This window comes from Dendropsophus ebraccatus, chromosome 12 (genome assembly GCF_027789765.1).
Source record: "Dendropsophus ebraccatus isolate aDenEbr1 chromosome 12, aDenEbr1.pat, whole genome shotgun sequence".
NCBI classification, from domain to species: Eukaryota; Metazoa; Chordata; class Amphibia; order Anura; family Hylidae; genus Dendropsophus; species Dendropsophus ebraccatus.
The window spans coordinates 30,560,319-30,574,186 of record NC_091465.1 but is presented as its reverse complement, the minus strand read 5'-3'; the positions used below and the strand labels follow the sequence as shown (position 1 = coordinate 30,574,186).

General features: G+C 43.9%; 1 protein-coding gene across 4 annotated transcripts in view; it reads right to left on the bottom strand.

Annotated features, from left to right (window-relative positions):
* Positions 1-13,868, bottom strand: part of KLHL17 (kelch like family member 17) — a 41,320-nt gene that overhangs the window by 25,466 nt on the left and 1,986 nt on the right. Inside the window, exon 1 of one of the 4 annotated variants that reach the window (XM_069949011.1) lies at positions 9,819-9,889. The exons of 2 other annotated variants lie outside the window; for them this stretch is intronic. In XM_069949011.1, coding sequence (XP_069805112.1) covers positions 9,819-9,824 — 6 coding nt within the window. In that variant the 5' untranslated portion in view covers positions 9,825-9,889. Of the gene's footprint in view, positions 1-9,440; positions 9,486-9,818; positions 9,890-13,868 lie in introns of those variants that run through there. One more of the 4 variants, XM_069949010.1, reaches the window with a different exon arrangement.

Here is a 13,868-nt window from a genome sequence, read left to right as displayed (position 1 = left end):
AAAGCAACCAATGAATGTGCCAGGGAGCTGGGGACGAAGGCAGAGAAATAGACAGCCTGGGTGGAGTGGAACACTTTGGTGCCACCAAACTTTCAGTAAGCTGAAGTAAGAGACCAAGAGTGTTTTCGCAGTACTGCACAAGGAGACCCAAATGCTGTCATTGGGAAAGGAGATGGTGAGAAAGGCAGACCAGTGTGGGGATGAGGAAGTGCCAGCCTTAAGTAAGAGTGGGTTCGCACTACGGAATCCGCACTCAGAAGTTCAGATGGATTCCGTCACTTATACCCGCTCGCGGTGGCACGCCTGTGCGTCGGCTCCATAGACACCATTCTATGGCGTGGCCGATTCCGCCATCCACCAAAAGAATTGACAAGTCAATTCTTGTGGTGGGTGGCGGAATCGGCCTGGCCATAGAATGGTGTCTATAGCATGGGTCAGAGATGCGCGCCGTCACAAGCGAGCACAAGAGACGGAATCTGCTGAAACTTCTCTGCGCGGATTCCGTAGTGTAAACCCACCCTAAGGAAGGCCAGCAGATAGCGAGAGGCTGTTTCTCTTGAGACCTAGTGAGAGGCCTGGGTATATCTGGCAGAGGGAGGGTAGGCTGGGGTGGTTTGGAGGGACAAAAACAGGTGTCTTGGGATAGTGGATTAAAAAACATCACTGGTTTCCCACTCTCTAGGGTTTATCAGTGCATTAACCCTTGGAGAGAAGAGTTTTGCTACTAATTGGAGCAATTTCAAAACTTCTGAATACTTTGCCTGGCTAATGTTGAAATTTCTTTTTCTGTTGCCACATAGACTACTGCCTAAAAAAAAGTTTTCATGAAATGTTTCAGAAATGTTCAGCCGGTCAATTTAATCCAAAACGATTGTTAATTTTAGCCAAACAATGACAGACATAATTCGGAAAGAAGGCGACCAACTTCTTTTTGAATGACAGACATAATTTTTGGCAGTAAATCGGGCAAAACATCTTTTGTTCATGAAACTTTTGCCCATGAAATTTTTTTTTTTGGAAAGAATTGTTCTGAGAAGATTCCCACACAAATCATTCATCACCCAGTGTCACTGATCATGTATGGCTGGCTTTATCAACGCTTACCTCTAATATGCACTAAAATACTGTTTGCAAAACAACTGTTTCACTCTACATCTATGTATACAGCACCTATTGGCTTCTTCTCTTACCCACTACTAAGAAGAGGGAAAAAAAAAAAAGAAAATCCCAGGCAGACATGTCACTACAAAGAACGTTCACTGTCTAAACATGAGCCGTACACAACAGGATACAAGGATCGTGACATGTGAACTGGGTCCATCATGCCCTACAGCTTTACTAGTGTAAATATTAGTGATCACACACCTGTGACTACAAGATATTTTCCAGAATCCTTCAGCTATAGCAAAGAAAGAGTTTGTCATTTGGCAGAATCTTTTTTACCTCCCAAGTAGAGATGGTTGAACCTTGAGCGTGCAGCTCTTGATTGAATGCAGCCCTAGAAAGTCGGGGAAAACATGGACACAACCTACAGCCTATGGCTGTATCCACGTCAGGCAGCCTTAGTTCCGCATCTAAAATCTTCAGTCAGTGGTAATCAAATGCTGCACGCTCAGGTTCGCTTATCCCTACCCCCAAGTTTTTGTCCAGCCTATGACAGGCTGACTACAGACCGACCTTAACGGCCGTGCCCACCACCCAACCAATGGACAAACTTTTTCCTTCATAGTAATCTGACCATTTCAAAATATATGTAGAATATAAAATGTCTTACAATATATCTCTACCTAACAGAAGGAAGTGAAGCGGTTCTACTTACAAGGTAAGGTCCACAAAACGCGTCTTCCTTTACTATCCTCACCATCATTGATCAGAGTTCCCCAGCTTTAGGTAGAATCTGTCTGCCTTTATACGCTGCTTTGTTATATGAAGTCCAGGCCATCTGCCACCCACTTTCTGAGCTCATGGATGAACGGGGGATTGTTTTGCTGTCCTGGAACACAACACTGCTATGCATGTTTTTTCCTATAATTTAACGTCAATCTCTGGCCTTTACTAGATTACCATAGTTTTTTCATACCATGTTTCATATATGAAATTCCAGCATTTATTACGTGTTTCCATTGGGAGGATTACAATATTATAACATTTCTAAAGCTTTTTTTTCTGTAAATAGACACTGATGACATATGGTCACTGATCAGGAGACCAACCTCTTGCGGCCCCACAGATTCTTATCCACCTACTCATTACTAGTATGTTGAAAACAGCCATATTAACTTACATGACAGCGACCAGAGAAAAGCCTAAAGGCCATAATACATGGAACCATTGTCGGCCAAATACTATATAAAAGGACCAGTGATCAGATTGTTGGCTGATCGCTTAGTTTTGACTGGCTGAAAAAGGTCCTCATCCATAGGCTGCACATCTCCCCGTGCAAAAATTGGATGTACAGTAGATAACTAAATGATGGAAGCAAACAGTTTGCGTGGCTCTCTTTGCCCCATGGTCAAGTCTTGTAATATGCTCTGTAAATCTGGTACTTGTTTATAACTTGCTTTGGGCCATGTAATGGGTCTCTAAGGATCCCTCTGATCTAGGCAACCCATAAATGTGCATAGCTAGATAAGGTTTGTCTAAACACAAGCTTAGACAACATGTCACTCATGCCTCTCACCCAGTCTACCAGCACCCTGACAAGAACCCCAAAACAGCTGTTTACAAATGGGTGACCCTTCCTTTTCAAGCAGATTCTGGTTTGACTAGATTAGTGTTGAATCGATGGCTGTATCCATGTTTTCCAGGACTCCCTACGGCGGCATCCAACTTCTTGCAAGTCCGCTCAACACTACTGATAATCCTTAAGCCTCTATAAAACGGGGCGATGAGAGGGGGCAAGCAAGCGCTGACCTGTCAGGTACACGCTCGCATGCACTTTGTTCCCCGCTTGCTGCTGACGCTATTACATGTGTCGGAAATGAGCGGGTAAGAGTCGGGGGGGAAGGGGGGGGACAGGGAGCTGCCTAGGTGATCGTTAGATCATCTGGGCACCCCATGGAAGATAGCGAAGATCTGCTGCTGCCGCCGCTCCTATTCCACAGGGCGACAGTAGTATGTCGCTGCTATTTTCATCGTTGCCGTTTCAACATGTTGAAAGACAACAATCAGCCAACATTGTGCATGTCAGCTGATTGTTGTCTTCTATTACACTAAGTGCTTATCGGCTGTAACGGTCAGTATCGGACGAATATGGTCGATAATCGCTTCGTGTAATATGGCCTTTAATCATCTTTTCAGGTTCTTTTTCAGGCCTACACAAGAAGACTCGCGAGGCAGGCGTGTGAGAAGACCGGGATCGGTAAGAAGAAACCAAATCCCGCTGCTGCACACCTAAGGATGGTGGTAGGGTCCCAGATCAGGACCTGAAGGCCCCTACCAGTTATCCATGGAAGCAAAGGGTCCGAAACACTAATCGATCTGGCTGGTGAGTCACAACCTTCTGCAGGGGATCTCGCTCTCATGCCTGTTCTGAAGAGACTGGAAACAACACTGGTGATTGTTGGAGTGGGAGGGACTTTTAACCTCTCATGACTTTTCCTTTCCCTATAGGTTACATATTCCTATGGTGCCATTGTGAAGGTGAGGAGAGAAATATAAGTTACAGCCACACACAGGGGCAAAAGAACAACCATATCTACGCTTCCCTGCACTGTAAACTGAATAAACCTGCTTGCTCATCAGATAAATCAGGCTATAATAATACGTGCACCCAGAGGAGAGAAACAGAGGGGATTCCCTATTAACAGGGAACATATTCATTGGCACGCGCTCACAGAGAAGGATCTTCTTGCTGTGCGAGTATCTGGGAGCTCAGATGACTGGAGTTTCTCCTTATTAGCGGCAGATAATTAGGCGAAGCAGAAAAAAAAATATGGAGCTTTCCAGAACAAAATATTTTTGCAATACTGTTCCATAATTAGAAAGCAAATAGGATTTTCTCAGGAGAGGAAGAGGGAGAAGATTACACAGCGCAAAAAGTAAATCTATATCCAACATGTCAATACAGAATCTTCTCGCCATTTGCAGCAACTGTTTTCGGTAAACTTTTAACGGTATAATACCCACAGGATAGGGAATGACAGGCTGATTGGTGGGGTCTGAATACCTGGGACCCATTTGAATGAATGGTTCACACCTCATGTGTAGCCAGAAGAGATGCACAAAATTACAGTAGGTTCGAGTTCGTGAAATCCCGGCGACTGGAAAAGATGGACGCAGCCACCAGGAGTCAAATGTTGAACATTGAGGATTTCACGAATCTAAACTGTAATTTTTCTCATTTCTACTGGCCTGTGTTACATTTATTCTCTATAGGGTCTCCAAACATTACAGAGTTCAAGACTCGTCAATGTTTAGTGGCCCCATAGAGAATGAACAGAGCATCCATTCCCGGGACAATTTTTTTCTGCTTCCCTCAGAAGGCTGGGACCCCCACCAATTAAAGGAAAAGTCTGGCAAAATTATTAAAGTACTGTACTGCCCCGCAAAGTTATACAAATCCCCAATATACACTTATTACGGGAAATGCTTATAAAGTGCTTTTTCCCTGCACTTACTACTGCATCAAGGCTTCACTTCCTATATAAAAGGGTGATGTCACGACCCGACTTCCAGAGCTGTGTGGATTGTTGCTACTGGAGAGGATGATGGCAGAGGGATGCTCAGTGTCCCTCCAGTGCCCTGTGTCCCTCAGTGTCCCCCTGCCATCATCCTCTCCAGCAGCCACAGCCCGCACAGCTCTGGGAGTCGGGTCGTGACATCACCATATTATCCAGGTAGTGATGCCTTGATGCCGTAGTAATTGCAGGGAAAAAGCACTTTATAAGCATTTCCCATAATAAGTGTATATTGGTGATTTGTATAACTTTTGGAGAGCAATACAATACTTTAATAAAAATGTTCGCCAGACTTCTCCTTTAACTTGTTATATCAGGTCACTGGTGTCAATCATGGTAAATCTAGGGGGCTGCTGTGGCCACTTCCCATGTATGACCTGCCACACTTGCCTTTTCAAAAGTGACACAGCGTAAAACAGCCAAAAAGTCACAAGTTCGTAATGCACAAGAACTTTTTAAACTCCCCCCTAATATGACCAACAGCAAAGGGTTTATACTGCTATGTCTCCACTGAGGTAGACATATTTTACCAATATTCATTTACAGTGATAACCAATGACACCTATCATATCCTTCTAAGAGATAGCACCAAACTTTTTACAGAGATTATGTATGCGTGTGTGTATATGTATATATATATATATATATATATATATATAGATAGATAGATAAAGCGCTATGATGTACAAGTAAAGCAGACTCATACCAAAAGAGGAGATAAAACTATGAATCCAACATGTAGGCAGAATGAATCATATGTTATCGACCAAATGTCATCCTCGGCATTGCCTGGCACTTAATAAGCCCTGATCACCAGGAGCAAGAGAGAGAAGTCCAGCAGCTGCTCACAGAGGAAATAAGGGTGACACTCGCCTCCACATGTCCTGGAGCTAAATAACATGGCTGGATGTGAAATTACATGCAGCCTTAACTATTAAAGCCCCAAAATATCTTTAGTATAAAAAAAATGACAGGCGGGGATAATGTTGCTATATACTTTAATCCAACTCAACATTAAATCCATTGACAGTGAATAACACTTCCGACTCTCCACCAACAGATCAGGTTACCTTTAGAATTGGCTTCTCCAAAACTAAGGACCTTGTGGAGTGCTCCTGGTAGGGTTATAGTGTGTTTAAGCAAAGTTAACTGGTGAACTGGGGATAGGGTTATGGAAACCCAAGCCTCATAAATACATGTCCAATACAAAGAGGGCTCACCTTGCAACTTAAAGCAAAATTACCCTGTCTGCGGGGGTGCGGTGATCCTGGTGGTGGTGGGGTCCATTTTTCAAAATGCCACCCGTGATGGTACATTTGCTTTAACAGGACATTAGTTTGGCCGATAGCCATCCCTTCTCATGCCCATCCCTTCTCATGCCCAATGCACATTGACCCACAGTCAAATATTCATGTGTTTTGAGGGAGAGGGGAGGAAAGCCTCTTTCGGATAGTGCTGATGGAGGCTAATCACCCCAAAAATAATAGCAGTTGAAATACAACATGCCTCATCCTTCACTCCCCTGACATCATCTGTAAGGAAAGAGCTGGGAGGCCCTATACACATTAGACGGGTGACTGGGCTACTGAAAATGAGGGTTATTAAGTTGTAGAGGGTATACTGAGCTGCAGTATGCACCACCCCTCCCTACTCTGCATGATGTATGTACATTGCTTAGTGCTGAAAGCCAAGCATATAAAGGTGGGGGAGGGAGGAGATATGCATGCTGCAACTCAGCCTGGCCTCTAGGACTTAAAGCAACTCTGTACCCACAATCGCCCCCCCCCCCCCCCCCAAACCGCTTGTACCGTCAGGGCTGCAAGTGATGCAGTTATTGTCCTAAAAAAAACAATTTTTAAAATTGCAGCCCTGTGCCAAACTGGCATGGTCTAGAGTGTCTGTGCCCTAGGCCTGCACCACCTCTCCATCCCTCCTCCCCGCCCTCTTCAGCATTAGGAATGCCCCTGGCAGGATTTCTTCCAATTACCACTTGTCTGAACACATGTGCTGGATTGTTAAACATCAGAGCATAGTGATGAAAAGGAGAAATCCTGCCGGGGCATTCCTAATGATGAAGAGGGCAGGGGGGCGTCGCAGGGCTAGGGCACAGACACATTTGACACAGGGCTGCAAGTTTAAAAGTTGTTTTTTAAGACGATAACTGCATCACCTGCCAAATGGACCCCAGCAGTTAATGGGGGGGGGGGGCGCAGATTGTGGGTACAGAGTCACTTTAAAACATAATTATATGATTTTTAACTTTGCAACCAGTCATTAGCAAAGAGACAGGTATCATATGTTTTTCCCCCTCACCTATCGGCCCATGTCTGAAGCTTTGAGCACCATATAGAACAAAAAATGTAAATGATTACAGCCATACAGCATCTATATACAGTTATGAGCTCATACTATACTACTATGAGCTGGTTCCTACATGTACCTGCACCAATAGGACAGGGGTCTAGGCACCTTCTAGACTATGTTCCTGCTGGTATAACCTGAGTAGACGCCTCTCACCAATGTCAGTAACACAGGTGAGCAGGTTTTCAATAATTCTCTGGGATGATTTGATAAGCCAGGTGACCAGACTGTTACCAGATTTGTCTACTAACAACCTATAACTTACAATGTGCACAAGAAATGATAAAAAAAAAAAGTCCCTTTAGTGAATGGGACGTTGAGAATTAAGGTAATTTCTTACCTTCATCCTCTGCACCATTTCCATGTAGTTTGTCGTTATATCCTCAGGATATTACAGCGATTCGTAGCATGGGGGCTGGACTACTGCCCCTAGAGCACTGATCCGGGCAGCCCGCTTCGTTCATATTCATTAGGAGGGGTGGGACAGGACGGGGCGGCTCGGTGCTCTGGGGGGGGGGGGGAAGAGCCATATTATCATAAGAATATAACCACAAACCATGTGTAAATGGTGCAGAGGATGAAGGTAGTATATTACCTTTTTCTCCTCAACATCCAATGCACAAAAGGGACATGTCAGCAGCTTAGATTTGTCTAACCTGCTGATAGGGGTATTCTCATTTAAATTAACATATATAAACTTGTGGTCGGGAGGGAAAGAGCAGAGGAAAGGTTGCCAAATTAGGGTATGTTCACACTAAGTAAAACAGGTGGAATTCCTGCCTAGTACTCCGCTTGGAATCCCATCTGCCTTGGTGTGCCAATGGGATGCCCCGCGCTCCAGTGTTCTCCACTCAGAGAATTGACATGTCAACGCTCCCTAAATGTATTTGCAAAAATATGCACCCAAATAAAGTGAATGCACCCAAAAGAGGTTATCCAGTGCTACAAAAACATGGCCACTTTCTTCCAGAGACAGCCCCACTCTTGTCTCCAGTTAAGGTGCGGTTTGCAATTAAAGAGGTTATCCAGAGCTACAAAAACATGGCCACTTTTCCCCCTACTGTTGTCTCCAGTTCAGGTGCCGTTTGCAATTAAGCTCCATTTACTTCAATGGAACTGAGTTTCAAAACCCCACCCAAACTGGAGATAACAGTAGGGGGAAAGTGGCCATGTTTTTGTAGCACTGGATAACCCCTTTAAGCTCCATTCACTTCAATGGACTAAGTTACAAAACCTGCAACCAAACTGGAGACAAGAGTGGTGCTGTCTCTGGAGGAAAGTGATCATGTTTTTGTAGTGCTGGATAACCCCTGTAAGGGGGTAAGAGGCAATAGCTCTTTCAGATCCCAGTCCCTAATGACTAAGAAACCAGCATTAAGACTGAAAGTGTAAGGCCTCATTCACATGTTTACAATATGAACCAATTAGTTCCTATGGTGCTGTTCACACAGCCGTAGGTGTTACGGTTCCAAGCCTGGGCTGTGATCCGTGCATCTATGGGTCCGTACTATCTATAGCACCGTCTGTAACGGCGGACGTGTAAATAAGGCCTAAATGTACGATCCCAGACTGCACCATAGAAGTCAATGGAAAAAGGCTACACAATGATTTTAGCCATGTTATCCTGAGACCAGGCTTGGCACCAGCCCCCGTACTTTCGACTAACAGTGCGAGTGGCATGACTAACAATTGGTGTGGCTCAATAGGACCAGGATGTAGAGCATTGGGTAAGTTGCAGTAAGCAGCATATTTATTCTCCAGCTGATGCAAAACTAAAATTCCCAGCATGCCCTCACAGCCTCAGAGCATTCTGGGAGTTGTAGTCTCGCAAAGAAACATAAATTGCACAAAGTAACACAAAATACCTCATTTGGAACACTAAACTAACCATAAAGCTAAAGTTATCATATGCATTGCGTTTACTGGGATGGAAACTTACAACCCTGCCATGTAGTGACCTCCCGCTATAGCCTCTATTATCTAAAAGTCACCGCTCTGAAAGGCAATTGTCCTCCCTGGCACTCCAGCCCGCCTGCAGTCAATAGACCATCATGTCATGTCACCCTTTCTCTGGGCCCTGGGTCTCTGTCACTCCAGGAGATGTCTACAATAGTGCACAAACACAAACAGATCTGTCAATATTATTAAAAAAAAAAACTGAAATGTATCAATATTACTAAAACATACCCCCAAATGTATCAATATTGTGAAAACAAACCCGAAATGTATCAATATTATGAAAACAAGCCGGAAATGTATCAATATTACTAAAACATACCCCCAAATGTATCAATATGACTAAAACATACCCCCAAATGTATCAATAGTGAAAACCGACCCTAAAATATCAATATAACTACAACAAGCCCCCCCAAATGTATCAATATTATGAAAACAAACCTGAAATGTATCAATCTTAAGATCCATCACCTTCTAGGACTGAACTCCATTCTATTCTATGGTCTACCCCAATGCAGTCCTTGCCTTGGCTGTCACTGCAGCACTTCTAAGGAGCTGCAGTCCTATTACAAGTCAAATGTTGCTGGGCCGACGGCTTTCGTGACATGTTTATTCAGGGCGGCGTGGGTTAATACCACACTGTCCGCACACACCAGATGCAAACAATGCAAATATTAACTATTTCCTGCCATTCTTCTTCTAGAATCTTATATAGACATCAATGCTGGGAAAATACTTTAGAGCTTTTTCCATGGCAAAAAAACATTGGAAATATAAAGATTATTAGGTTGCCCTGGCCTGGACGTGGCTGGTACTTACAGACATATGGCTGTAGGTGCAGATCTTATGCTGGGAAGATGCCTGGATGCCCTGCGCTCATGCTGGCCAGCCCATCAGTCACAGCACACAGAGGGGAAGCTGCTGCTGCTGGATGCCTCTGTGCACAGATCAGGCTGCTTAACTTTGGATGCCAGGGCCGGGAGCAAACCAGCTCTTTGTCATTATCCTGGGAAAAAAACACCTCTCCAGAATACTAAATTGTCATGGGCTGAAACTGACGCAAATCTGAACCAACCAGGTGCTAGGATGATCTTAAGGACGCTCCTCCCTGTTATCTACTGCAACCGGTTTAGAAACAACAGGATGGAGATTCCGGGTATTGTGCACGTTATAGCCTCGAAATGTCACTGAAACGTCTCATTTATCAAATGGGAAGAGGGCATGGAAAAGAAGCAGCCAATAGCAAGACAAGCCCTGAAGTCAGAGCCACCTTAAATATCAGAGCTGATACTGCAGGCTGTGCTTATGGATCTGGCAGTGCCACCTTAAATATCAGAGCTGATACTGCAGGCTGTGCTTATAGATCAGGCAGTGCCACCTTAAATATCAGAGCTGATACTGCAGGCTGTGCTTATAGATCAGGCAGTGCCACCTTAAATATCAGAGCTGATACTGCAGGCTGTGCTTATAGATCAGGCAGTGCCACCTTAAATATCAGAGCTGATACTGCAGGCTGTGCTTATGGATCTGGCAGTGCCACCTTAAATATCAGCACTGATGCTAAATGTTGTGCCTTTAGATTTAACCGTGCAACCGTTTGGCTGCTCCTGTTATGTATATATTAGTGATCATGTTAACGTTGACATCTATGTAGCTACTGTAAACAGAAGTGCTACCTTAAAATCTCTGCAGCTGCTAAATGCTGTATGGATATAGCATTACATATTAGGATCCTAATAGATGTGGGACTGCCACCTTATAAATCAGTTTAACTACTGCATGTTATACACTCATATAAGGTAGTGTTAAATATCAGTCCATTACCACCTTAAAAATCATCGCTTCTACTGCATGTGCTTTTTTTATGCCACCTATGGTGCAGTGTTACTATATGCTGACAGTGGGCAGGATTATACACTTTACAGGTTATGTTATGTAACCTGCAGTGGTTGCAGAGCTGCTGCTAACAAAAGAGATTGCAATGTGTTCAGAGTTGTTTGCAAAGCATGTATTATTTAAAAAAAAAATAAAATATATATATATATATATATATATATATATATATATATATATATATATATTTTATTTTTTTTTTAACAAGGGACTTTCTATATAAACAAAGCACTGCTAAAAAAAAATAAATAAAAATAAGTGGACAGGATCCGGCATAAAGGGGATGTGGCATCCCAAACCTGGTAGATAATAGTTTGTGGGTCTCCAAACTGCGTCCCTCCAGCTGTTGCAATACTACATTTCCCATTCCCATCATGCCTGGAGAGCCAAATCCAAAGCTTTAGCATGATGGGAATGGTGGTTTTGCAACAACTGGGGGGACGCAGTTTGGAGACCCATGTAATAGTTCCTTTATAGTGCCAACATACATAACATGGCGCTGTATAGAGATTGTCATCACTCAGATTGATCCCTGTCCCCATTGGGGCGCACAACCTGAATTCCAAATTCACCCTATTAGTAGGAAACTGAACTACAAATAGAAACCCCCACACTGGAAAACCATACAAGCTCCATGCAAATGTTGGTGGGTTTTGAACCCATAACCCATAGCTGCCGGGCAACATTGTAAACCACTGAGCCACCATAGAATTGTGTAACGGCCATTTCAGTATCTATGGGCCTCTCCATACACATGGTTCTCTGGAGACATTTACTTGGTGAGAGGTACCCTTTAAGATGTATGGTGTAGGATGCACTGATATAAGTCAATCCCCTCATTTATTTTTTATGCGTTTTAAAAAAAAAATCTGCTCCACTGGTACAGTCCTCAGAGAACTTATTTTAGGGTATATATTCACACATTGCTGTCATTTTGCTTTTTTTTTTATTTGATTAAATTATAGTAAAATGTAGTGAGCTCCATTGACCTATAATGTGGCCCTTTGGATTCCCCAGAGGTGTCCACCACTCTGTTGGGGTAATAGAACTGCAGAACTAATTTTCCTGCCTATTAGGGTATGTGCACGCTATGGAACCCGGACGGATGACCTGTCGCGGATTCCGCAGATCACCCCCGCATGCATCTCCACCTGTGCCATAGACTCAGCCCTCTATGGTCAAGCAGAGTCCGCTGTCTGCCTAAAGAATTAATGAATTAATTCTTTGGGTGGATGGTGGAATCTGCCGGACTATAGGATCGAGTCTATGGCACAGGCGGAGATGCGTCCGGGGGTGAGCTGCGGAATCCGCGACAGGTGATCTGCCTGGGTTCTATAATGTGCACATACCCTCAGTATGGAACTTGCAACAGAGCCTTGGAGACAACTGTGCAGAGGTCACATACTATAGGGACACAGATACAGGAATCTGAACACACCGGGGAACATTTACAAAGGCTGCGCCACTGGCGTACGCCCGGGAGAAGGCACAGATTCATCCCTTCTCCCTGGCATATGCCTGCTGTATCTCCTCCTCACCTGATTGGCGGGCAGTGGTGGCGCGGTGTGGCCTCCTCCCACTTCTAATTTACGCCTGCTCAAAGACGTAAATCGTGGCAGCAATCAAGATTTTTGCGCCTGTCAGGTTCACCAACAGGCGTAAACTTCTAATAATGCGTTTACACAGACACATTTATCTGAGTTTTTGAAGCCAAAGCCAGGAACACACTATAAATAGGGAACGGGTCATAAAGGAAAGACTGAGATTCCTCCTCTTCTCAAATTCATTCCTGGCTTTGGCTTCCAAAATCTGTCCGATAAATCTGTCTGTGTAAAGGCACCATAAGTAACTCCGGTGAGGCAATTGGGGTGAAGCCTAATTTAAAGGTGTTATCCAGCGCTACAAAAACATGGCCACTTTCCCCCCTACTGTTGTCTCCAGTTCAGGTGCCGTTTGCAATTAAGCTCCATTTACTTCAATGGAACTGAGTTTCAAAACCCCACCCAAACTGGAGACAACAGTAGAGGGAAAGTGGCCATGTTTTTGTAGTGCTGGATAACCCCTTTAAGATCAGCGCACTTGTAGGTTGGTCTTCATAAACGTCCGTCTCTACGTCAGGATGACATCCACAGCTCCAAAATAAGTAGTGACCCAGTGTACCGGTCGCAGCATCTCTGAGACTACAGAAAACGACCACATGTACACCTACTACTACTATTTGCCTTTGTCCAAGAATAGACCTCGGTAACAGTCTACCATCTATTTTCTGAAGCCAACCTATTCAGCGGCGCTGTACAGATTATCACTCAGTTTTGTCCGTCTCTAAAATGATTCTTAATAAAATGTCTTTATAATAAACAGACCACTGGTCCAATGTCATTGTGTTTCTATAGCTAGACGCCCCTTGAGAAAGCGACCTAACGTGAAACGTGCATCGGGGTTACGGACGCCAGATACCACGATGGGTAAGCGTGCTTTATGATGTACTAGATGCGGCATGGATATAATCACATGCAGTTGATCTAGGAGGCCATGTGGATACACTACTTGGCTACATACAATGATGTTGACGCTTACATGGAATATGTTGTGATCATTATGAATCTTTTATATCATGGTTTCTTTGGCTGTCTTTAATTACTGGATTCTTTTTGCACTTATAATAGTTTTTATGTGATTTTTTAATCATGTTAATAAAATTGTTTATAGTTAAAAATCTAGCTTTGTTTCCTCCAGATCAGACTGCCTGCCTCCTTATTGTTCGGCATGGGAGACTGAGTTGAGGAAAACCTTTACGCCGCAACAGTGGTCTAAAGCCTTTTACCTCTCCCACAAAGCTACCATAGCGTGTAAGAGGCAGGAGACTTGTTATAAGATTTTATCCCGTTGGTACCGAGTCCCAGCTGCCCTTCATAAATGGTATCCTTCAGTCCCTGATATATGTTGGCGTTGTGGAGGCGTGGGTGGCACCATGAC